Raw genomic sequence first — 23,602 nt, forward strand, 5'->3', positions numbered from 1 at the left:
ATTGAAATTACTTTGTTTAAGCTTGGTTTCCCCCAAAACAACCCATGTGCATGAGTTTATTAGTCAAATGGGGTCCACTTCCTCTCTTCTCCATATTAATATATTATTAACAACTTGCTTTATGTCACCACCAAGTACAATTAAGCATAGCTAATTATGCTTTACATCTTTTGCATAGGAGTCCGCAATCATTTCATTGCAATTAAAACGATACGGAGGAAGTATATATATTTTTGACGAGTACCTAGAATATATCTTTAAGTATTTGGTATAAGATAGGATTTGTTAGCTAATACGAAGTACTCTTATATATTAGAAGTACTCCGTGCATCAAGAAAGAAAGAAGAGATTAAAGCGTAGAAATCAAATAAAAAACCGATTGATTCTAGGGTTTGTATCAATAATGGAAGGGAATTTAGGGCCGAAGGCAATATCGAAGAGAATCAAAGCGAAAGGTTTGCAAAAGCTCAAGTTTTACTGCGAATTATGCGAGAAGCAATGCAGAGATGAGAACGGATTCAAGTGTCATACTACGAGCGAAGGACATCAGCGTCAGATGCAGCTCTTTGGGGAAAATCCTGACAAATTCATCCAAGATTTTTCCCAGAAATTCGAGGATGCTTTTCTCGGCCACCTGAAGTTCCGTCGTGGTTCCACTCGTGTTGCGGCGACGGCGGTTTACAGTGAGTACATATCTGATCGCCACCACGTTCATATGAACGCGACTAGGTGGCTTTCTTTGACTGAATTCGTCAAGTATTTGGGTCGTACTGGTAAGTGTAAGGTCGAGAACACCGAGAAAGGATGGTTCATCGCTTGTAACAACGGTGGTGATAATAATAATGGGAGAGATAAGAGATTGAGGTCCAAGTTTAGGGATGAACTTAAACACGAGCAGGAGATTATTGCCAGACAGATTCAACGGGCGTCGTCTTCTTTTGTCCAGATTGAAGATCAAGATCCAAAGGATGGTGAATCGCCTAACAAGAAGGTTAAGGTTGCTTTCGCATTGTCGCGTAACAACAAGGCTAAGGGTGGGGCTGGTGGTGCTGCTGCTGTGTTTGAGGATGTTACTAATAATTTGGATGAGGCGGAAATAGGATCCACACAAGGAAAAGCACTTGCCATTCGTTGGTTATTAGGGGCAGCCCGAAAACGTCCAGGTCGAAATATGGCTTTCAAATTGAGTTCCGAATTAGTGGATGCTGCCAAAGGGAGCGGCGATGCCATACGCAAAAAGGAAGAGACTCGTGGAAAGAAGAGGAAACCATGCTGGTTGTGTGAGGGGATTGTCGTCAAGGTAGTGAGCGGCAAAGAAAAGAACAAGAAAGGGGTTGTCAAGAAGGTGCTTGATAACTGCATTGCCGAAATTCAGATGTTACATACAGATACAGGTACTGATGATACCCGAGTTCGGATTCATCAGGATCAACTTCAGACTGTGCTACCACAGATTGGGGGTCTTGTTAGGATTGTGAATGGCTTGTATCGCGGGTTCAATGCTAGGTTGCTTGCCGTTGATACTTTGAATTTCTGTGCCCAAGTGCACCTGGACAGTAATTGTTTGCTTCCTCGGGTCGCATACGAGGATATCTGCAAACTCGCTATCTGACTCCACTCAATCCAATCTACCTTAGCTAGCTCCATATCATACCTACTGACCTACTGTACTGTAATGTACCTTTTTGTTCTGATCATCATTCATCATCAAAAAACTTTGATGCATATGATTCTTGCTTGTAATATCAGAATCAGATGCTTTTCTGTAAAAAATTACTAAACCCTCCTGATTTGTTCTCCGGGTCCAAAATTTTGTTGGCTTTTAGCTACTCACCAAATCAAATGATTCTGATTTTCTTGGAAATTGCAAGTGCCAACCAACTATAGGTTAAACTTCATCCTTATATATCAAATTAAAGAATGGTTAAATTCGGATTGTCTTAATATTATTTTGATCAATTTGCTCGTTTACATTGTTAAATTTCTTCCTTAAAATGCGTGAAATTTCATTCGTTGCAATTAATTTGATACGGAAGAAGTAAATAAAAACAATAAAAGATACTCGTAGAAAGGAGAAAGAATTTTTAAAATAAAGGAAGCAAAGATAAATATTGATGCCACAGTCCGACTCTCCAAAAATCAAGTCATCCAACCACCATATAAATTACACTATAAACTTAAATTACTCAAGATTCGAACATCAAAATTATAATAATAATACATACTAAACAGGTAGAGGAGCCTAAACACATGAGTTGTATATTTCCCTTTTAATTTTCACTCTTCATAAATCATAATCATTCTTGTAAGGCACAATAGTGTCAACCTTGTGAATCTGCACTCTGCAGTAAAGAAAAACAAAGAATCACAATCTGTCAAACACTCGCAAAACAACGTATTGTATAACATTAACTTCAGAAAAAATATCACAACTCAGACAAATAATACTCCTACTTCTGTTTACTACCTTTAGTATCAAAAGCATGTAAATATGTCATTAGACCATTCGACTATCACACCAATGTTCTGTTAGCTGAACTAATGCAAAGTCAGATATATATATATACTTCGTATACAAAATCACCTAATTTCCATTCCCAATCTAGTATACAGCACCGCATGCTAATCATGAATCATTCAATCAAATTTGCAACCAATTATTCTACAGATCACATTAGCCTAAAGTACAATACACGACATTAAAAAAATCAAATGTCACAACTTTTGATTCCAATTAATTTCACTTCAAACATGATGCATAACCCCAACGCTAATATTAGTATAGTCAAGTGTCAACATTGTCCAAACCAATATTCCAACATAATCCTTAAACAGAACAGTAGATATACATACCTTAAAATTTTAAAACAGCCCAAGAACAAACATGTTGTATTTCATAGCAAAAACCTCAGCTTCAGTAACTTAAATCGATCTAAAACAGTCTCGTAATAAACAAAAATTATCTACATTAATAGAAATCTATATATAATAGATACAACCTAATTTAACAAGTCACAAATTTAGGCACCTCTGTATCAGCTCACCCAATTTATTTCAATCATCACTTTCAAATGTGAATCCAAAATCTAAAGAGCTCGAAACCATTTACACAACAATCAATCATGGTTCATTAAACATAACAGAACCATCAATTTATTATACAAATGTCTATACAAGATAACCTTCCTGTATATTGCAAGTTAAGAGATAGTAACCACAGAAAATAACACCGGGATCAATGATATTGCGGTTAAAAATTAATGGTCCTTACTGAAATAAAAGCCGGGTCATCACTTTTACGCCCCGTTTGGTTATTGGGGACTAAAATGCTTGGGAATGAATTTTTAGTGTAATGTATATAGGGAAATTTTTTTAAAATCATTATGGGGAATGAATTTGCTCACAACTTTATCTCCATGGAAAATAGTCTTACCTCAAACTTATGTTTTTCGTTTCATGGAGACACAATTTCATAGAAATTTCATTACCACTCATTACCAATTGAGGGAGTGGTATTGAGTGGGAATGAAAAATTAAGAAAATTGGTCTTTTGGGGATGAAATTCCATTACCATGGGAATGAACATGATGTTTCTTCACAAATTCATTCCCATTACCACCATTTACTACCAACAACCAAACGGGGCGTTAAGATTATTTTATATATAGTATCTTTCTCTTGGGAAAACAAAAGATTATAGTATGGCCATGATACGTAAAAAGGGGCACATGGCATTTCATACTGAAGCCAGTGTTGAAATATAAGAGCATGGGTACAATAAATAAAAAGGAAAAATTCACAAAAATAAACCGATCTTTGTGAGGTCTTCCAAAATTACTCCAACCTTTCAATAATCCCGTAATAATCCGACCTTTACCCTCAATCTTCCAAAATTAGACCATAACCGGTTGCAACCCATTGGTAACCTGTACATCAGGTTAACCGAACACATGTCTCTTTCTAATTGGTTCCCATTATGTTTTAATCTAATTAATTAAACTTAATTAACATCTCACCACCACCACCCAAAGCCCACCCATAACCATAGTCGTGCCACCACTCAACACCACATACACGCATTACCACCTCAACACCACGCAAGCACCACCCACCAGCTCAACACCACGCACGCACCACCACCCACTTCCTCAACAGTACGCGTCCAAACTTGCAAAAGCCACTTTATAAAATCAACTCACTAGTCTTGAGAATCAAGATGTTATTCACGTAACTCAAACTAATTGAAAATCTGAGATAATTTACAACTTTGAGGATTGCCATTAACCGTAAAAAATCAATCATAGAACATTCGAATGAATACGGATACAGGAGAAGTCGAAGTCGCCGAGGTCGTTTAACACGAACTTTGAGTGCGAACTCTTCGTGTTCGACGCCGAGGTGAGGGAAGGAGATGAAGGCAAGGTTGAAATGTCAGTAGGCGGTGAAGTGACGCAAGTAATGTCAGCATCAGAGAGCGGGCAACGAGTCGACCCGGTTATGTTGGTTGAAGAGAGTGGGCCTAAAGTTTGGGTTGCTTAGGTGGAGCCTTGGGTTGAAGATGGAGTTAACAAAAAGGAAAGGATTAGTGAAAAAATTTGATTTATTGTTGTATATTGAGAACTACAACCAGAATGATAGTTGTAGTATTAGTTTATAGTAATGATTTAGGAGTATTGAATAGTAAACGAGGATTCTTCTTTTTCCTCTGTTTTTTTTTATTGATTAATAAAACTCTCATATATATACAAAAATACAGAGAAGATGGTCAGCTACAAAATAGGAAGGCCAACCAAGCTACAGCTAAAATACACAACAGAAAATACAAGTAAAAACAGCAAAAATATATACAAAGAAGGCAAAAATATACTACTTCGTATCTTTTACCATATCAACCAATATCCTCAACCAAATCAATATTCTTCATCCCCCCCTCAAGTTGGACCGGTAAGACATGAACGAGTCCCAACTTGCTCGATAAAAAATCATGCTGAGAGCGCGAAAGTCCTTTCGTCAAAATATCAGCCAATTGAAGAGAAGATCGTACAAAAGCGGTAGCAAGAAATCCACTAACAATATGATCACGAGTATAATGACAATCTACCTCAATGTGTTTAGTCCGTTCATGGAAAACCGGATTCTGAGCAATGTAATGGGCTGACTTATTGTCACAATACAATGAAATTGGCTTTGGAACATGAATACACAAATCTTCTAATACTCCTGCAATCCACACAAGTTCACTCGTGGCCTGAGACATGCTTCTATATTCTGATTCCGCCGAGGACTTTGACGTTGTCTTTTGTTTTTTTGTTTTCCAAGATACTAAACTGTCACCCAAAAATACACAATACCCAGAAATAGACTCGCGACTAAAAATACAAGCTCCCCAATCAGCATCACAATATCCGCGGAGACTCAAAGATGTATCAGCGGGAAAGAAAAGACCCACCTGACTCGTGCCCTTTAAATAACGAAGCACATGAACTGCAACTTGCCAGTGTGGTTTTCTCGGACAATTCATGAACTGGCTAAGTTGTTGAACAGCAAAAGAAATATCGGGCCTAGTCAAGTTTAAGTACAAGAATTTCCCAATTAGGCTCCGAAAAACTTCTGGATCATCCAACTCTTCTCCTTCGTCGATGGATAACTTAACACCAGGAGGAAGCGGAGTACTACACGGCTTAGAGGACATATAACCAGTTTGCTCAAGAAGATCACGAATGAATTTTTGTTGATTAAGCATCACTCCCTGATCATTTCTGGTCACTTCAACTCCTAAAAAATACCGCATTTCGCCCAAATCTTTAATAGTAAATTCTTTATCCAACATGTCCTTCAAAACACCAATAAACTCCTCATCATCTCCAGTTACTAATAGATCGTCAACATAAGCCAACACCACGCACATTCTATCTCCTGCTTTCCGGATAAAAAGAGAATAATCTCTTCTTGATTGAACAAAACCATGGCGAATTAAGAAACCTGTTAAAGCCTTGTTCCATTGTCGTGATGCTTGTTTAAGACCATGGCTTCGTTTAAGTTTGCACACTTTCCCCTTCTCATCTTGTTTATATCCTGGCGGCAACTTCATATACACTTCTTCATCCAAAGTTCCATGTAGAAACGCATTATTAATGTCCAACTGATTCAGTTTCCATTTCTTAATGGTTGCAACAGCCATCAAAATTCGTACAGTTGCAAACTTAGCAACGGGAGAAAAAGTATGTTTATAATCCTTTCCCTCCAATTGCTTGTCACCTCTCGCTACCAAACGCGCTTTTAGTCTTTCAACGGACCCATCAGGTCTATATTTCGTCTTATATACCCATTTACAACCAATGGGAATATGACCTGAAGGTAGATCAACCAAGTCCCATGTCTCATTGTCTTCGAGGGCTCGAATTTCATCATTCATCGCCTTGATCCATCCTTCTTGCTGAGAAGCTTCAGAATAACTATTTGGCTCCTTTAGTTTGATTACATTATTAAATGTCTTCAAATACTCATCGTTATGCCACTCCATGCTCTTAACAGCCAAAGCACATCCTGTACCACTATTCTTCTTGTGACCAAAAATTTGAGTATCATAATCTTTGAATTTCTCCGGTGTATGAGTACTCCTTTCCGATCTTCTAAGTGTGATTGGAACTTCAGCTTCATGGTGGTCTGAAATACCATTTGCAGCATCATTTTCATCAACTTCAGAATGTAGGACTTCACTTGAAACTCCTTCTGATTCGTTCTGTTCACCACGTACCACTACACCCTGTTGTTGTGATTGAAGATTTGAGTATTCTTCATCATCACCTGCAAAATCATTATCATACATTTCATTTAATATTACTTTCATCTTATTCTGTTCAGATTCTTTCATGAGAAAAGGAAAATTTTCCTCCTCAAAAATTACATCTCGTGATACAAATAATTTTTTGTTCTCAATATCATATAGCTTATATCCCTTTTGAGCGTAGGGATATCCAACCAAGACACTTCGAACTCCCTTTGCTTCAAACTTGTCGATTTTCCTGGAGGCATCTCGACCATAACACAAACACCCAATTGCCCGTAGATGATCATAATTCGGTTGCTTTCCGAATAATACCTCATATGGTGTTTTCCATTCAAGTACTGCTGTTGGCAGAAGATTAATGACATGTGTGCTTGCCAATGCACATTCTCCCCACAAATATTTTGGCAATCCTGCATGAATTCTCATTGATCTTGCAGTTTCAATCAAGTGTCTGTGCTTCCGCTCAACCCTTCCGTTTTGTTGTGCCACACCAGGAATGCTTCGTTGATGAACAATTCCTCTTCTTCTGAACAAATCCTTGCACTCATCATTCAACACCTCAGTCCCATTATCAGTTCGGATGGTTTTAATTTTTTTATTAAATTGTGTCTCTACATGCAATAAGAACCCTTCTACCACACCTTTAACTTGCTCTTTATTAAACAACAAATGCTTCCAAGTAACTCGAGTGTTATCATCTAAGATTGTCAAAAAATATCTTGCTCCATTCAAAGCCACAATCTTATAAGGACCCCAAAGATCCATGTGTATTAATTCAAAAGGTTGAGAAGCAATTTTATTACTCAAAGCAAAAGGTAACCGATGGAGTTTTGCCAAAGAACATGTATCACAAAAAAAATGTTGTAAACTAGGACTATTACATTCAACCATGTGTTTCATTTTAGACAAAGAACAATGCCCTAGTCTAACATGAGATCTCTTTAGCTGCTGCAAATTTATTTTCTTTGGACTTTCTCCAACTTTCTTTATTGCTCCCACCATATGCATACTTGATGCGTCATTAGCTTTATTGCTTCTCTTTGATCCTAGCTCCAATTTGTAAAGCCCACCTGTAGACGTCTCCCGCAAGTCCCTTACGGGGCCTGGGGGGCCTACTTCGATTGATCCCGTACGTGTGGGTGCGTTGGGGGAGTGTTGTCGAGAGGGGGATCGCCACCGTGCCTATAAAGGTTATTCACGGACGCCCGAAACATTGGTGCCAAATTAATGGCCCCACTATCTGATCCATTAACCAAGTCGTGGGTTCGGGGACATGGTACGGACTGAATCGTTGACCCAATCCGCCCGCATGTAGCGGCCTCTACTCGGTCTCGTTGTAATTCCATTCAATTATAATCATTGGATACACATAACCTAACAATATTAACCTTATCCGCGCATTAACCCTAAATTGCTACAAGTGAGTTACTATTATACAAGAATTACACTAGAAATCGTGATCGCTTCAAATTAATCAAATCAACAAGGTTAGCCTAAATTCAAAGTGATTCAACAAATTCCAATCTTGATTAACTAATACAAACTCATGTGGATGTCATACAATATATACAATATATATACAATGATAATAATAGCAAGATATACAATATATATACAATGATGATAATAATTGCAAGATATAATGTATGTACAATGATGATGGAAAATAATAATGATAGCAAAATATGATAGAATATACAAAATAAAACATGCTAATAATAATAAAGAGGAAAAACTATTTACATGCTAAAAATAGAAGTCGATGATTAATCCTACATATTTACATGAATTCGCAATTAAATTGGTTTCTACATCTTTTATTTTGATTTAAACTCGAATTATTATATATTAATAACAATAATATTTATAATAATAATAATAACTTGAATAATAATAAGAAGAGAAGAAATAATTTAAAAGAAAAGAATAATTGTTATTGATTGAATTGCCTCAGAAATTCGTACCTTGATTCGCAAAGAGTAAATCCCGAATGCTACGACAAATCCTAGAACCGAAGGGCTTCGAAAGTATTTTTGAGAGAATTTTGTGAGAGTATTTGGGAGTATGGAAGTATGAGAATTTCGTATGAATTATTGATGATCTGAAACGGGCATCAAGAGCCTCTATTTATAGGCGTTTTGGAAAAAGATACGCGAAAAACGAGAAAAAATAGATCTAGACCTGCCGTATATACGGCAATGCCTGCCGTATATACGGATGTACCTGCCGTATATACGGCACCTCTGGCCGTATATACGGCGGGTACAGGTCATCGATCCGTGTGCTTTGTTTTTATCTGTCTTCGTTTTATCCGTATTTTCTAGATTTAATCTTAACTTAGGAACTAATCCAGATCTGATTATCCTCTTATCCAATTGATGTGCTTGGAGATCAAGTTTTCGTCTTCTAGAATATATCCGAGTCATTCTTAAATCTGAATTTATTTTATTTAATTTCCGAGTTTTTTTTTTTTTGAAAATCATTTTATAAAACTTGTAAAAATCATAGAAAATTGTAGGAAAATCAGAAAAATAATTTAAAAATATTGGCGAGTTTGGAAAAAAGAGAAGAATAAGATGAGAATGAGAAATTTTGTAAAAAAACCTTTTGGAAATAACTTTAAAAAATCATTTTGTTTTGAAAATTGTTTAATAAATGGAAATTAATTGAAATAAACCCTTTCCGCCCGTTCTAGTGCTCTTGACGTATGGTTTCAAAATCACCTAATAGCTCATTTTATGTGAATGGATGTAGTGTGGATGTGTTTGGTTCATGGATTTTGTCGCAACTTCCGGAATCGACTCCATTTCGAAATGGTGTACTTTTCATCATTGGCAATTCAATTAGGGGAGACATTTTTAGGTGTCTACAGAAGCCCCCACTTTGACTAAGTCTGGAGAGAAGCTTGTTCTCGTATAGACAAAAGTCAAAGTATACGATTCGGGACGGAGGATAACTCAAGACGTTCTGCGATCTTGAATCACCTTGTTACGCCGGTACCTGCAAAACAATGGTTAGTTTTACCTGCCACCGTGTCCCATGCGGATATGTGCCCTTGGATACGCCTCGATCCTCGAGCGGTGATGAGTTTTGCCTTCGGATACGCCTCGATCTTCCAGCGATGATGAGTTTTGCCTTCGGATACGCCTCGATCCTCCAACGATGCTGAGTTTTGCCTTCGGATACGCCTCGATCCTCCAACGATGCTGAGTTTTTGCCTTCGGATTCGCCTCGATCCTCCAACGATGCTGAGTTTTGCCTTCGGATACGCCTCGATCCTCCAATGATGCTGAGTTTTTGCCTTCGGATACGCCTCGATCCTCCAACGATGATGAGTTTTGCCTTCGGATACGCCTCGATCCTCCAGCGATGCTGAGTTTTGCCTTGGGATACGCCTCGATCCTCCAACGTTGATGAGTTTTTGCCTTCGGATTCGCCTCAATCCTCCAACGATGCTGAGTTTTTGCCTTCGGATACGCCTCGATCCTCCAATGATGCTAAGTTGTCCACAACGGTCTAATTGTTGCGGTCTAAGGTCATTCGCAACGGTCTAATCGTTGTCGACTAAGGTTATCCACGACGGTCTAATTGTCGTGAGCTAAGGTAATCCGCAACGGTCTAATTGTTGCGGTCAACAATCGCGTATGGTGATGAATGCCGTATAGGCGTGTATGTGGAATTTTGAGAGGAAACTCCTAAACCTAAGAGAGTGTGGACTGAAAACTCGTAGGACACTTTTAGCCTTGTACTTACAGATTTTCTATGGGTTGTGATTTGTGTGTGAGGTGTATGCACGTTTATGACTTTTGTGTATGCAATGAGAATATTGCATGTGTGTGAGTTTCGTGTATGCAATGCAAAAAAAAATGGGAGATATCAATCCTGAAGCCCCCCAGAAAAGCGACTAATTGAGTCAATTTCCACATCGTTTTAACAGTAATTTCCCTTGTTGTAGGCTCGTTCTTGTAGCTTGTGTTTGATTTTCCATCTCCCCGTCATCGTGTTTATGTGCATTCGATAGTAGAAATGTGCGGAAGGACCGCCCCTTTGTTTTAGGCGGCACCGGGCCTAGTCAGCTTGCCACGTAAGCTGACGTGAAGGAGTGAGGAAGAACTAGTGAGCCCAAATATCATCTTTCCATGCTTAGACCTGTAGTCCCCAGCTTTTCCAAAGCTTGTGATTGTGTTTGCTATGGTTCGCAAAGTAGGTTTTGCTCTTGATTCCTGAATTCGTGACCTCAAGAAGGATTTGGGTGCGCCGACGACTTGTTGTCTTTACATATTGCGGGTGAAGTTACATTCTTTGATTTCGTTAACCAAAGTAGTAATTTCCTGTTTGTTGCATGTTTTTTGATATGTTTTCCCTTTGGTGTTGATCAGATATGGTTGATGGAACGTTTGACTTTGATTGCATCACCCGAAAACATGGAATCTTACAACACTAAGAGCTTCTGCACTCGCAAAAGACTGTGCACGTCCCATTCTGACGATGAGTGGACGCAATATTTTGCAAACAAGGACTTCATTATTCGTTAGGTCGTTCCGTGGTGGCATATTGCACGAATGATGAATTCGGGAGGGCTTGACAATTAGCAGATTGTGGACTTTAACCTCCTATTTTCCGACGAGACTTATGAGACAATACGTTCGAAAGTAAGTGATCCCGGACCGTGACATTATTTGGTCAACCAACAGGCCTATTGTGATTCGATCTTTGAAGAGTTGGGGCGACTTTTGGATGGCTCAACCTAAACTCGATGTGCTAGACTTGGATGAACGCGACGCAACGACTTCCCGGCTCTATAAGAAGTGGATGTTTGCTAATGGCTCGATAGCTCGTACGGATTATAGAGTCGCGGAGAGGAACGAGTTGAATAGACAACGACCCTTAGAATCCAAAACTTCATCTGAACCTATCCCCAAGTGTTCGGAGCAAACTAATGCTGGCTCGGCCTAGGACCGGAAGTTGCTCCTGTCTAGTGTCGTGGAAAAGCTGAAGAGGACTATGCCAAAGAAGAAGTATGTTTTGATGCCACCGGAGGAGAGAGTAAGATGAAAGCTAGCCTAAGGATGAGTTGAAGAGAGTCCCTCAAGGAGTGTGAAAGAATAGGCTGAAGGTTCGAAAAAAAGAAAGAAGATAGAATTTGTGACTAGGGATGAATTGATGGGGGAATTGATGTGGTTGGCTATATGATATTGGTTCAAACTCGAGTCTATGTCAGGTGCTACACTAGGAATTTGTACTACCAACATTAAAAGAATCAAACCAGCTAGAAGAGTGGACTTCAGAATGTTATTAATTATCGAGTCGGACCTCGAGGTGAGGCTTCCTACGTATCCTTTTGGAATCAGACCGTCGTAGTTCTTATTGATTGTTTGGACAATGCCTCGAGAGGGCTTTTGTGGATGTATTGTGAGGCTATGAGGAAGAAAGAAAGAAAGAAAGGAAGAAGGCTCAAAATTCCCAAGGTAGCCCCCACGGTGCGTAGTGTGCTTTTTTACTTTTGCTTTTAATCTTGATTTTGCATTTGAATTTCGAGTCTGATTTTGTACATGAATTTGCACTTTGAATTTTGAATTTTGTGCTTCCTCTCTCTTTGGATTTTGAATTTTGCATTTGTATCGTGCTTTCTCTCTCTCTCTTTTTTCTTTTTTTTCTTTGTTTTTGCACATGTCTTTTCCTACGCACCATGGGAATTCCCAAGGGTTATGTAAATGTGGATGGTGAAAGAAAGAAAGAAAGAAAGAAAGATACACTTGTTTCAAGTGTTTAAGGCTCAAAGGGGGTGCAAGGGATTGAATGAATACATGTGATGGGAAGGGAATGATGTGTTTTTTGTGGAGCTTGAGAAAGATGGCCTCTCTTGGCAATGTCCGTTAATTAATTCGATTCTGAGATCCACTCTTGTAGTTAGTTTGATTCAATTAAAGCTAGTTGCACAAACCATATGGAGGCTAGAAATATGAAAAAGAAAAAAAAATTTATTGAAAGGCTTACGTGGAAGTGAAATGAAGAAATAAATCCTAATCCTAATAACATAGACTCGAAATGAGGAAAAGAAGTGATAACGGTCTAGGTGGAGGGACTCTCCGACTCAATCCTAAAGCTAAAGTTCTAACTAACTCAATCCTCCTTTATGGCTATTTCTTGCTGCTTAAGTGCTTCTTCGTTCATGGTCTGGATAGTATTCCGGCTTTTGGTGCTTGGAAACTTGACTTGAGTAGCCGGTGGAGGTCTGAACTGCTGAAACATCACTTGAAGAATTAGAGCTGTCTCTCTTGTTTCTATTTCACTTGGGCTTGTCATTGGTGTCACTTTCTCTTAACAAGTTATCCTCAATGGTTATGCCAATGCGGTAGACTTTGTCAAAAGTTTCGAGACCAATGTAGCGAAGACAATTCTTGTACTTTGGTTGCAAGTTTGATATGAAAGTTTCCACCATTTCTGATTCGGGCGGAGTGTGCACCAGCTGTGCTGCGGCTTGCTTCCATCTAGAGAGGAAAGCTGTGAACCCCTCCTTTTCGGTTTGCTTCAGAATTTCGAGTTCACGAATGGATGGTTGAGATTGAATATTCCCTTTGTAGCGGTTCATGAAAGCAAGAGCCACATCCTCCCATGTTTCGGTTTCCTTTTCTGATAGAGAGAAGAACCATTTTTGGCATATCGGGGCTAGTGAGAGTGGGAAGATCCTTTGGTACAGAGTCGAATTGATTCCTTTGAGACTCAAAGTAGCCCTAAAGGCTTTGAGGTGAAAACGAGGATCATCAGTAGGCTGGAATTGAGGAAGATCATTAGCGGAGAATTTATCGGGGAGCTTGGTTGAAGAAGGGGCTTCATGGTCCAAGTTCTCATAGTAAGCTGCTCCATCCATGTGCTTCTTGATAAGCTTCTCCATATCCTTGATAGTCACGCTAGAGGAGGAGTCTTCCTTGTTGTTGACCTTAGTTGAGAGGTCGTTTACTGCAATAGTTAGGCTTTCGACGGTTTTGACAAGATCATTGAACCTTGTCTCATCCATTGTTGATGTTGAGTTCGTCTCGGGAATCTGCCTTGGCGGAGGTAGGGCGGCTGAGTAGTCGACTTGGCCACGAACTAACTTTTGATTGTCGTTGCGAGTCCAAACAGGGCGCTCAATGTTGAATCCTTTTCTATAGTAAACTTTCCCGTTAAAACGATGCTTCGCTTGACTCAATGACTCTATGCATGTCCTAACATGGTCGTCTTCCTAAATGCATGACCTAAAAACTACATGAATGCATGTCCTAGAAACTACATGAATGAATGTCCTAAAAACTACATGGATGAATGTCCTAAAAACTACATGGATGAATGTCCTAGAAACTACATGTATGAACATCGCTTTCCACGATTTTTTTTCGTTTTTTTTTTCGTTCTTTTTTTTCGGTTTTTTTTTTATTTTTTTTTATTTTTTATTTTTTTTTATTTTGATTTTTTTTTCGATTTTTTTTCTTTTTTTTCGTGGGAAGCGATGCTCTTTTACAATGAATGTGAAAAATGCATGTTCAATCCTATGTCTGACTAAAGACGACCATGATCTATATGCTTATGCAATGGGTCAAGTCCAATACATATGAATCCTAATGTACAAGGCTAAAAAGTGTCCTAAACATAGTATACACATAGCAATCAAGATTCATGAATTCAAGCCCCCTAGGGTCCGGGTCTAAGTATACTAGTGGTCGGCCATGGTTAGGTCTGAAGGGTACCATGCCTAAAAGTAGAGCTTGGTCCAAGTTTCACCACTTGCAATTAGCGATGTATGGCCAAGATACCCCTTATGTACACGCATCCAGTAACACGTGCACACGCGGCATGGGCGGGATAGGACTTGCCTCAGCCGTGTGATCAAGGAACCACATGAAACCAAGGTAGTTTCCCCCCTTATGGTAGTCTCGAGCATAGAACATGCCCATATGAGACAAGGAGCCTAAGGCGTGACCCTATGCAGAGGGTCACATGTGACATGCAAAATCCAATGAAAATAAATGATGGAATTACGAGACTTTCAAGTCTGTCCACTTCACCTAACGGTGATTATCCCCAGTGAAGTCGCCATTTTGTAGACGTCTCCCGCAAGTCCCTTACGGGGCCTGGGGGGCCTACTTCGATTGATCCCGCAAGTGTGGGTGCGTTGGGGGAGTGTTGTCGAGAGGGGGATCGCCACCGTGCCTATAAAGGTTATTCACGGACGCACGAAACATTGGTGCCAAATTAATGGCCCCACTGTCTGATCCATTAACCAAGTCGTGTGTTCGGGGACATGGTACGGACTGAATCGTTGACCCAATCCGCCCGCATGTAGCGGCCTCTACTCGGTCTCGTTGTAATTCCATTCAATTATAATCATTGGATACACATAACCTAACAATATTAACCTTATCCGCGCATTAACCCTAAATTGCTACAAGTGAGTTACTATTATACAAGAATTACACTAGAAATCGTGATCGCTTCAAATTAATCAAATTAACAAGGTTAGCCTAAATTCAAAGTGATTCAACAAATTCCAATCTTGATTAACTAATACAAACTCATGTGGATGTCATACAATATATACAATATATATACAATGATAATAATAGCAAGATATACAATATATATACAATGATGATAATAATTGCAAGATATAATGTATGTACAATGATGATGGAAAATAATAATGATAGCAAAATATGATAGAATATACAAAATAAAACATGCTAATAATAATAAAGAGGAAAAACTATTTACATGCTAAAAATAGAAGTCGATGATTAATCCTACATATTTACATGAATTCGCAATTAAATTGGTTTCTACATCTTTTATTTTGATTTAAACTCGAATTATTATATATTAATAACAATAATATTTATAATAATAATAATAACTTGAATAATAATAAGAAGAGACGAAATAATTTAAAAGCAAAGAATAATTGTTATTGATTGAATTGCCTCAGAAATTCGTACCTTGATTCGCAAAGAGTAAATCCCGAATGCTACGACGAATCCTAGAACCGAAGGGCTTCGAAAGTATTTTTGTGAGAGTATTTGGGAGTATGGAAGTATGAGAATTTCGTATGAATTATTGATGATCTGAAACGGGCATCAAGAGCCTCTATTTATAGGCGTTTTGGAAAAAGATACGCGAAAAACGAGAAAAAATAGATCTAGACCTGCCGTATATACGGCAATGCCTGCCGTATATACGGATGTACCTGCCGTATATACGGCACCTCTGGCCGTATATACGGCGGGTACAGGTCATCGATCCGTGTGCTTTGTTTTTATCTGTCTTCGTTTTATCCGTATTTTCTAGATTTAATCTTAACTTAGGAACTAATCCAGATCTGATTATCCTCTTATCCAATTGATGTGCTTGGAGATCAAGTTTTCGTCTTCTAGAATATATCCGAGTCATTCTTAAATCTGAATTTATTTTATTTAATTTCTGAGTTTTTTTTTTTGAAAATCATTTTATAAAACTTGTAAAAATCATAGAAAATTGTAGGAAAATCAGAAAAATAATTTAAAAATATTGGCGAGTTTGGAAAAAAGAGAAGAATAAGATGAGAATGAGAAATTTTATAAAAAACCTTTTGGAAATAACTTTAAAAAATCATTTTGTTTTGAAAATTGTTTAATAAATGGAAATTAATTGAAATAAACCCTTTCCGCCCGTTCTAGTGCTCTTGACGTATGGTTTCAAAATCACCTAATAGCTCATTTTATGTGAATGGATGTAGTGTGGATGTGTTTGGTTCATGGATTTTGTCGCAACTTCCGGAATCGACTCCATTTCGAAATGGTGTACTTTTCATCATTGGCAATTCAATTAGGGGAGACATTTTTAGGTGTCTACACCACCTTTCTTCTTTCCCTTTCCAACGACATTTTTAGAATAGTGGACCTGTAAAATGCAGCCATCCTTATAAAATATGACATCCAAATCCTTTGCTTCAAGTAATTTGCTCAAAGATAACAAGTTGTGCTTAAAATCAGGCATGTATAAAACATTCTCCAATTTAAGTTGATCAGACAAAGTAATTGTCCCAACATGTTTGATTGATTTAATTGTCCCATCTAGAAGTCCCACATTTATTCCTTTACCAAGACAAATTAAATCATCAAATAAACTTTTGTTACCAGCTATATGATCACTCGCTCCAGAATCAATTATCCAAGAATTTTTATCAAAAAAAACCAAACATATTCGACACATTCGAAACAATTAAAGTACCTGCAAAACTTGCTGATTGTGAATTGTTACCTTGTGCTCCTTGTTTAATGTTCATTGCTTTAACCACCTCTTGCACAACTGTATTAATGAGCTCTTTGTCTGCCTTCACTCCGCTGCTACTGCCCTCCAACATCTCTCCTAGAGGCTCCTCTTTGTACTCCTCCTTGATCACATTTGCTGCAAATCTACCACTACCTTTCGGCTTAGGATTTTTCCACCAGTCCGGATAGCCGTTGAGTTCAAAACATCCTCTCATGACATGCCCTCTTTTACCACAATGGTCACACTTCAATTTCATTTTCTCAGCCTTAGATTGGTTAGTTGAGTTTTTCATTTTGTTCACATTGAAAGCACTCATTTCTGTTTCTTTAAAATCTTCTACTCCTTCTTGTATTAATTTTTGTTTCTCAGCCTGTTGAACAAGATGGAATGCCTTACTTAAATTGGGCAAAGGATCCATTCCTGTTATATTCCCAATTACTCCCTGGTACTTCTTTACATTCAACCCCATCAAAAAATCAATGACTTTATTTTTCTCTTGTAATTCCATTATTTTCTTTTGGACATTACAAACACATACTTTCCTAGCATCACATTCACACATAGGATAAGGTTGAAGATAACAAATTTCATCAGATAAAGTCTTCAACTTACAGTAATAATCAGCAACCGAAGATTCTCCTTGCTCGGTTTTGCTTAACTCCCTTCTTAACTGATAAATTTGAGGTGCATTGCTAACGCCATACCTCTCCACCAATTCCTCCCATAATTGCTTGGCAGATTCACATAAGATAAGGCTCTCAACTATTCTATCCGTCATCGATTTGAATAACCAGGATCTTATCATATAATCGTTCCTCATCCACTTTTGATAATCCTTGGCTCCTCTTTCGGGTTGCTTCAAAGTACCATCTATGAATCCCAATTTGTTCTTGGATCCCAAGGACATCTTAATGCTCCTGCTCCAATTGAGAAAATTTTCTCCATTAAAGATCATACTGCTGATTTGCATATTAGGATTGTCTGCAGCAGCCAAGTACAGTGGGTCTGCATATCCCTCACTTCCTTCTTCGTTCTTTTCCTCCTTTGACATTGTTGATCTTCGTTCTCGGATCAATCAAACCCGGTTTGCTCTGATACCATGAAAAAATTTGATTTATTGTTGTATATTGAGAACTACAACCAGAATGATAGTTGTAGTATTAGTTTATATCATCACATGGGGCTCAATAGATGTGGGTCATTTACATTTTTATTTAAGTGAGAAGCAGTGCACAGTTACCGTCATTAGATCACAGATGAGTCACAAATAACCTCTTTGATCAATCAGAGGAGAGGTTGCATAAGGTGCATCCCTCCTCCCATGCTCTCCCATTGTATTGATAGCCTCTTTAAAGGCATTTAATATTTTGATCAATACTGAAGTCGAAAAGGGGGTAAAAACATCAATATATTGATTGGTTACCTTAAGAAGTAACAAGCTCCCAACAGAGTAGTAGAAGTCAAGCAATGAGTTCGCTTTAGCGATAGCAGCTTGCAATCTTGAATTGATAGCCTTGAGAAGATAAGAGAAAGGAAAGAAAGGGGAGAAAGTCAATCACACAATATATTAAATAGTTCAAATTCTTGTAAAAGAAAAAAAAGGAGCGGGGAATAAAAAAGGCAATAGAAAACGAGGGCTAACTAGTTCATCCCCTTGATAGATTTATTGAACATGTCAAGGGGTACGTTAGTAATTTCGCATTGCCCTTATAAATTGACGACATTAAGGGGGTTAGAAGGAAAGCATTGACGTCGTTATGTGCACTGTAGCTTCAGTTTATTTGGCCGTTATCATAACTCAAGTAAAGATTGATTTTTTCATTCTTGGTTAGCAGGGAAGCTAGAATGATAGTATTAGAGAGATAAGCGCAGGGAAGTTCATTGCGAAGCTGCAGTGCTGCACCTTGTAACGAGCAAACTCCGGGGTCGTCGTCGAAGATTTATTTTTGAAGTTTGAATGTATAGTCCTCCATTCATACGCCGGTGAGTTGTTTTAATTACCTAATTTCTTGTGTTTGGTAAATTGAATACGAAGTTGATGATTGATGTAGTTTTCGAATTTCTTTGATTCAATTGCGTTGCCGATTCCTTGTTGTGGAGTAGTTAGTTTTGTTTGAGAATATTGGTTGACGAATTGTCGATTGGATTGAATTTGATGATTTTGATTTTTATCAAAAGCTTCGTCAATAATAAATTAGGGTTTATATTGTTCATACTCTGCAAATGCAAAACTTGAAATTTACCTCAAATTATAAAAATTAGCTTCACATTTATGTGTTTATGAGTTGTTCTGAAACATAGAATTTCAAAAATAAATCGAGTAGAACTAATAACGCTAACAATTGTGAGCAATTAGCATATTGGAGGAAGAATTGCGATTTTTCTTATGACAGAGGAGGTTACTGCTATTCCAAGCCTGTTGTTACTGCTATATTCTGCTCTATACTTAAGTTAGAGGCTGCAATAAATGGCTGAATTCAGTAATTTCAGCTAAGTTTTAAGGAAATGCCAATACATATACGAAGTATGTGATTTAGGGCTAAGTTTTTGGGCAACTTGGTAATGGATAATGTGTATTTAGTGGAGTATTATTTTTGGGAGGAGTAGTGAATCAGGCCTTGTAATCTGGCTGTAGCATTATCCTACAGGGATTGTGTATGATCAGGGAGAACTGAGTTATTGTTTATGTATGCAGATTGTGCGTGGTTTTCGTAAATTGATGAATGCCTACTTCCTGATTTTTGTGTGGTGGGTTTGATTGGAATAAGGAAATTGATATGATTGATGGATGCTATCACCTTATTTTTGAAATAAGGAAGAAGGAATATAGGTTTGATTAGAATAAGGAATATTGGAAAGGAATTCTTTGCTTTTTTATTTGGGTTCGTAAAGATCAGAAATTAAATTAATACACCTAAGGTGCTAAACTAGTCAATTTACATAACTAGTAGTAGTGGAGTTTACAGTACTAGTAGAAGGTCCTACGCCTTTAAGATAGATAACCCAATCATTTGGGTTCATATTACTGAAATCAAATGCCATTGACTTGCCAAAAGTTAGTATTAAATTACAGGCCAAATCCAAATTCTACATGTATACAAACAACATTTTTGGAGAAACTGAAATACATGATTCTAAAAAGGCCATAATAGTGTTTAGTATTTTCGATTGAATTTAATATGACCTTTATGATTGTGTATGTGTTGAATTGATTGGAAATTGCAAATTTCTTCAGGCTATTCACCATGGCCCTATTTCGAGTGGGTACTGTTCTCTGTTTAATGAATGTTTGTCACGGTGAAGGATTCAACTCTAATCAAATTGACTTGAATGCACCTATTGTGAGTGATGATCTAGTTTCATCACTCGGTGCAACTCACAGTGAAACCCCCTGTTGTGAATTGGGGGTTGAAGCTAGTTGTGTGAAGGTATGTTTGAAGTTTCAAATAGGATTAATTTTTAATTTTTTGATTCCAAACAAAGTGTGTAATTACCTAATCCTCCTTGATTGAATGTAGAGGAAGCGGAAAAGAGGCACAGGGCACTTGAATGAAAAATTGTATCAGGTGAAGCTGTTGGACTTCGTCATTTGTTTTTGTTTTGAGTTCAACATATATATCTTATTATCTAATTGTGTCCAAATTACTTGTGTTAGTAGGGGGTGGATAGAAGCAAAGGTGGTCATGTAAAAGCATTGGGCGAGGTTTTGAAGTTACGGAAGGAGTCGCGTGTAAGGGTAAGTTCGATATGGCCCTGCCCTATTTGTTGTGGTCATATATATACATTGTATTTTATGTATTTACGTTGTTTGAATAATAATATATTTTTGTTGTCTCACTCTTGTATGTCTGTTTGTTCCCCTATTTTGGTGCAGCGGCCTATTGTTATTTGTAGAGTTGAGACATTTGGGGACATTTGTCATTGTTTTGATGATTTGAGGAAGAGGTGGGTGAGGGAGATGGGGTTTAGAGGGTTGTTGTATTTAGTTGGTATGAGGCTTCCAAGAGATCTTTGTTATTGGCTTATGACTAGGGTAGATCCTGTGAATGAGATGTTGAATGTATGTGGGAAGCAATTTAGGTTTTCAATTAATCAGGTTAGGTGGATTTTGGGTCTTCCGAAAGGTGAGCTATGTATTCCCAAGGAATTTACATCAGAAACCTTGAGGAAGAAGGTGGATGATTTTAAGGAAAAGTATGGGTTTGAGAATAATTATGGTGACCGTAGGGGTGGTAAATTAAGAAGTACTGGGTTGTCAGTTAATCAAAAAGTTGTAAGTAGGCTGAAGTTAGAATTTTCAGAGGGTGAAGTAAAAGAATTCAAGATGTTTTTCTTTTGGCAGCTTTGGAGCTTGTAATATGTCCGACGCAATGCAATAGATTTCCAAAGGAACTCTTACCGGTACTTACTTGCACAGTTGATTGTCGAAGGTATAAATGGTGTGGATTTGTTCTTGAGAAGTTAATGGGGAGTGTTTGTAGGTTTGGAAGAAGGTTTTACGAAAACGGATTTGCCGGAGGTTGCGGTGGATGTACTCTTTTTTTAGCGGTAAGGGTCTAATGGTACTTTATGCACTCAAGACTTAATTAATTTTACTATCCCTTGGGAAATCAGTTATATTATCTTGTAAAGTAATTGTGAAATAATTACCAGGTTTTTTATTTAGATCGGCTTGACCGCAGTGCTCTAGACTGGAGTACAAGGCCAAGAATTAAAGTGTGGACTGCCTATGAAACAAATAAGGCATGTCAAGCAGATCGATTTTCGGACGATGGTGATTATGGACGTGCTGGGGTATGCTTACGTTGTATTATTGTCAATATCATTCCTAGTAATTGTAAGTTTGAATGCAATATGATCATGTCTGACCAATTTTTTCCTTATTTCATCACAGGTTATTGATGTTGCTTATGGTGAGCAACATCCACGTGAAGCTAGGGACAAATCTGTTTCAGATAGTGAAAATGATTAATCTTAGATGATGTAGGGAGGCCAAAGATTGAATACTTGTGTCACATTTGTTTTGATTGAAAAGTGAGTGTAATATTATGTACTTCGTAGTGTTAGATGAGTAGTCTTAGATGATTCAGCGAGGCAAATCTGATTAGATGTTTCACATTTTTTTTTTGAAATTGAGTGTAATATTATGTAATTCGTAGGTTTATTGTTGTTGCTAATTAAATGTTGTACCTACTTACTTATCTCCCATTCGTATTCAACTACCACTCCTAATTAAGCTCTTACTAAGCTACATAAATTGAAAGGCACTAGCATGCCATTATCATTATTTAATATATTTCTTAAGCATTTTTTCAGTACTATATAGCATTTTTTCAGTACTATCTAGCTACACTTATAGACACATTCCAAACATGTATTTTTTTCCTGATTATCCTCGAATCCTTTTTGATTTTTTATGGCTTTTTGTTTAATTACTCCGTATTTCTTAGCGTCATGTCAGCCTTTTAAGTATGTCATTTATAGCTTACAGGTAGGATGGGTTGTGTTAGAATATGTCTTGAATGCTTTTTTTAATATATTTTTTTCGGATGATTTATCTATATAATCTATTGCATTGGCCGAACTTTTATGGATTATTGTATCAGTTAAAGAATAACTTAATACTAATGCATGCACATATAAGAGTAAGACATAAGTTCCGCATCGTAGCTTAGATTAATCTTCCATATTTATAGTTTCATGAACTACGTAAGTTTTGTGAGTGTGTTTTTTTGTTGGGAACAAGGTAAGGATAAACATATGGAAGTAAAGGTAGATGGCTGGGGATTTGGCCCAACTAGCTTAATCATCGGTCCAAGTAACCTTGCCTGGGGATTAGTTGTCACTTGTGTTGTTTGAAAAACATATGCATATAGATGTTGAATTGAAGAGTAACAATTAAGTAGATAACTAGAATTCCAAATAAAATAACTAGGTACTTCAATTATACAACCAGTAAATGGATAAATAAGGTTCTTAGGCATAAACAACAAATTAAGCTAAAGTAGGAGCTTCGCTAGCCGAGCTCATTGAAGTAGGTGCATGGTGTGTGGTAGTTAGCCAAACCAGAACCCATAACAGTTATAGTAGCAAAAGGGGTTTACGTAAAAGGGGGTTGGCTGTCGCTTCTTACACATGCACGCATACTCTACCAAAGCACCTAGGTGGAACAAGTGACAGGGTAAACGGTGCGCAGCTTTGCACCGTTTTTGATATTAGCGTCCCAAACCAAGCCTGTATTTTTGACATACTTCCCATTTTCTGTGAGACGGAAGGAGTCAATGTCTTCCCCGATGTGATCTGCCCATTCTTTGTGAATTGACTCCATGGTCCTTGTTGGGGGTGTCAAGAGCTGAAGGAAGATGGGATGCTCATCATCCATTTTCTTGATGGTAATCATCTTGAATCTTGTGTCAGTGTTCAGGAGACAGTCCTGAAGGATGATAAAATGAGATCCATGTAAGTTAAAAAGCAACTGAATGTATTTATAAACTAAGTCAGCAGCACCTTAAGAGAAGAAAAATTATG

The 23,602-nt window shown here is 37.8% G+C and overlaps 2 protein-coding genes and 1 pseudogene across 2 annotated transcripts in view; 2 read left to right on the plus strand and 1 right to left on the minus strand.

The window, feature by feature from the left end:
* Positions 1–403: 403 nt before the first annotated feature.
* On the plus strand, positions 404–1,657 carry LOC145604273 (KIN17-like protein pseudogene; annotated as a pseudogene).
* Positions 1,658–13,270: 11,613 nt separating this feature from the next.
* The window catches only part of LOC145605206 (uncharacterized), a 31,364-nt gene continuing 21,032 nt past the window's right edge, over positions 13,271–23,602 (minus strand). The window contains exon 4 of the mRNA XM_081661244.1: positions 13,271–13,281. The gene's annotated coding sequence lies outside the window, so the exon portion shown is untranslated. The remainder of the gene's footprint in view (positions 13,282–23,602) is intronic.
* On the plus strand, positions 20,983–22,226 carry LOC145603418 (uncharacterized). The gene is made up of 3 exons (XM_081659310.1): positions 20,983–21,622; positions 21,728–21,868; positions 21,969–22,226. Exons 1-3 carry the CDS (start codon positions 21,539–21,541, stop codon positions 22,044–22,046), a joined length of 303 nt encoding a protein of 100 aa, XP_081515436.1. The 5' UTR covers positions 20,983–21,538; the 3' UTR covers positions 22,047–22,226.

The sequence above is a fragment of the Chenopodium album genome, chromosome 22, assembly GCF_948465745.1.
Source record: "Chenopodium album chromosome 22, dcCheAlbu1.1, whole genome shotgun sequence".
NCBI lineage: Eukaryota > Viridiplantae > Streptophyta > Magnoliopsida > Caryophyllales > Amaranthaceae > Chenopodium > Chenopodium album.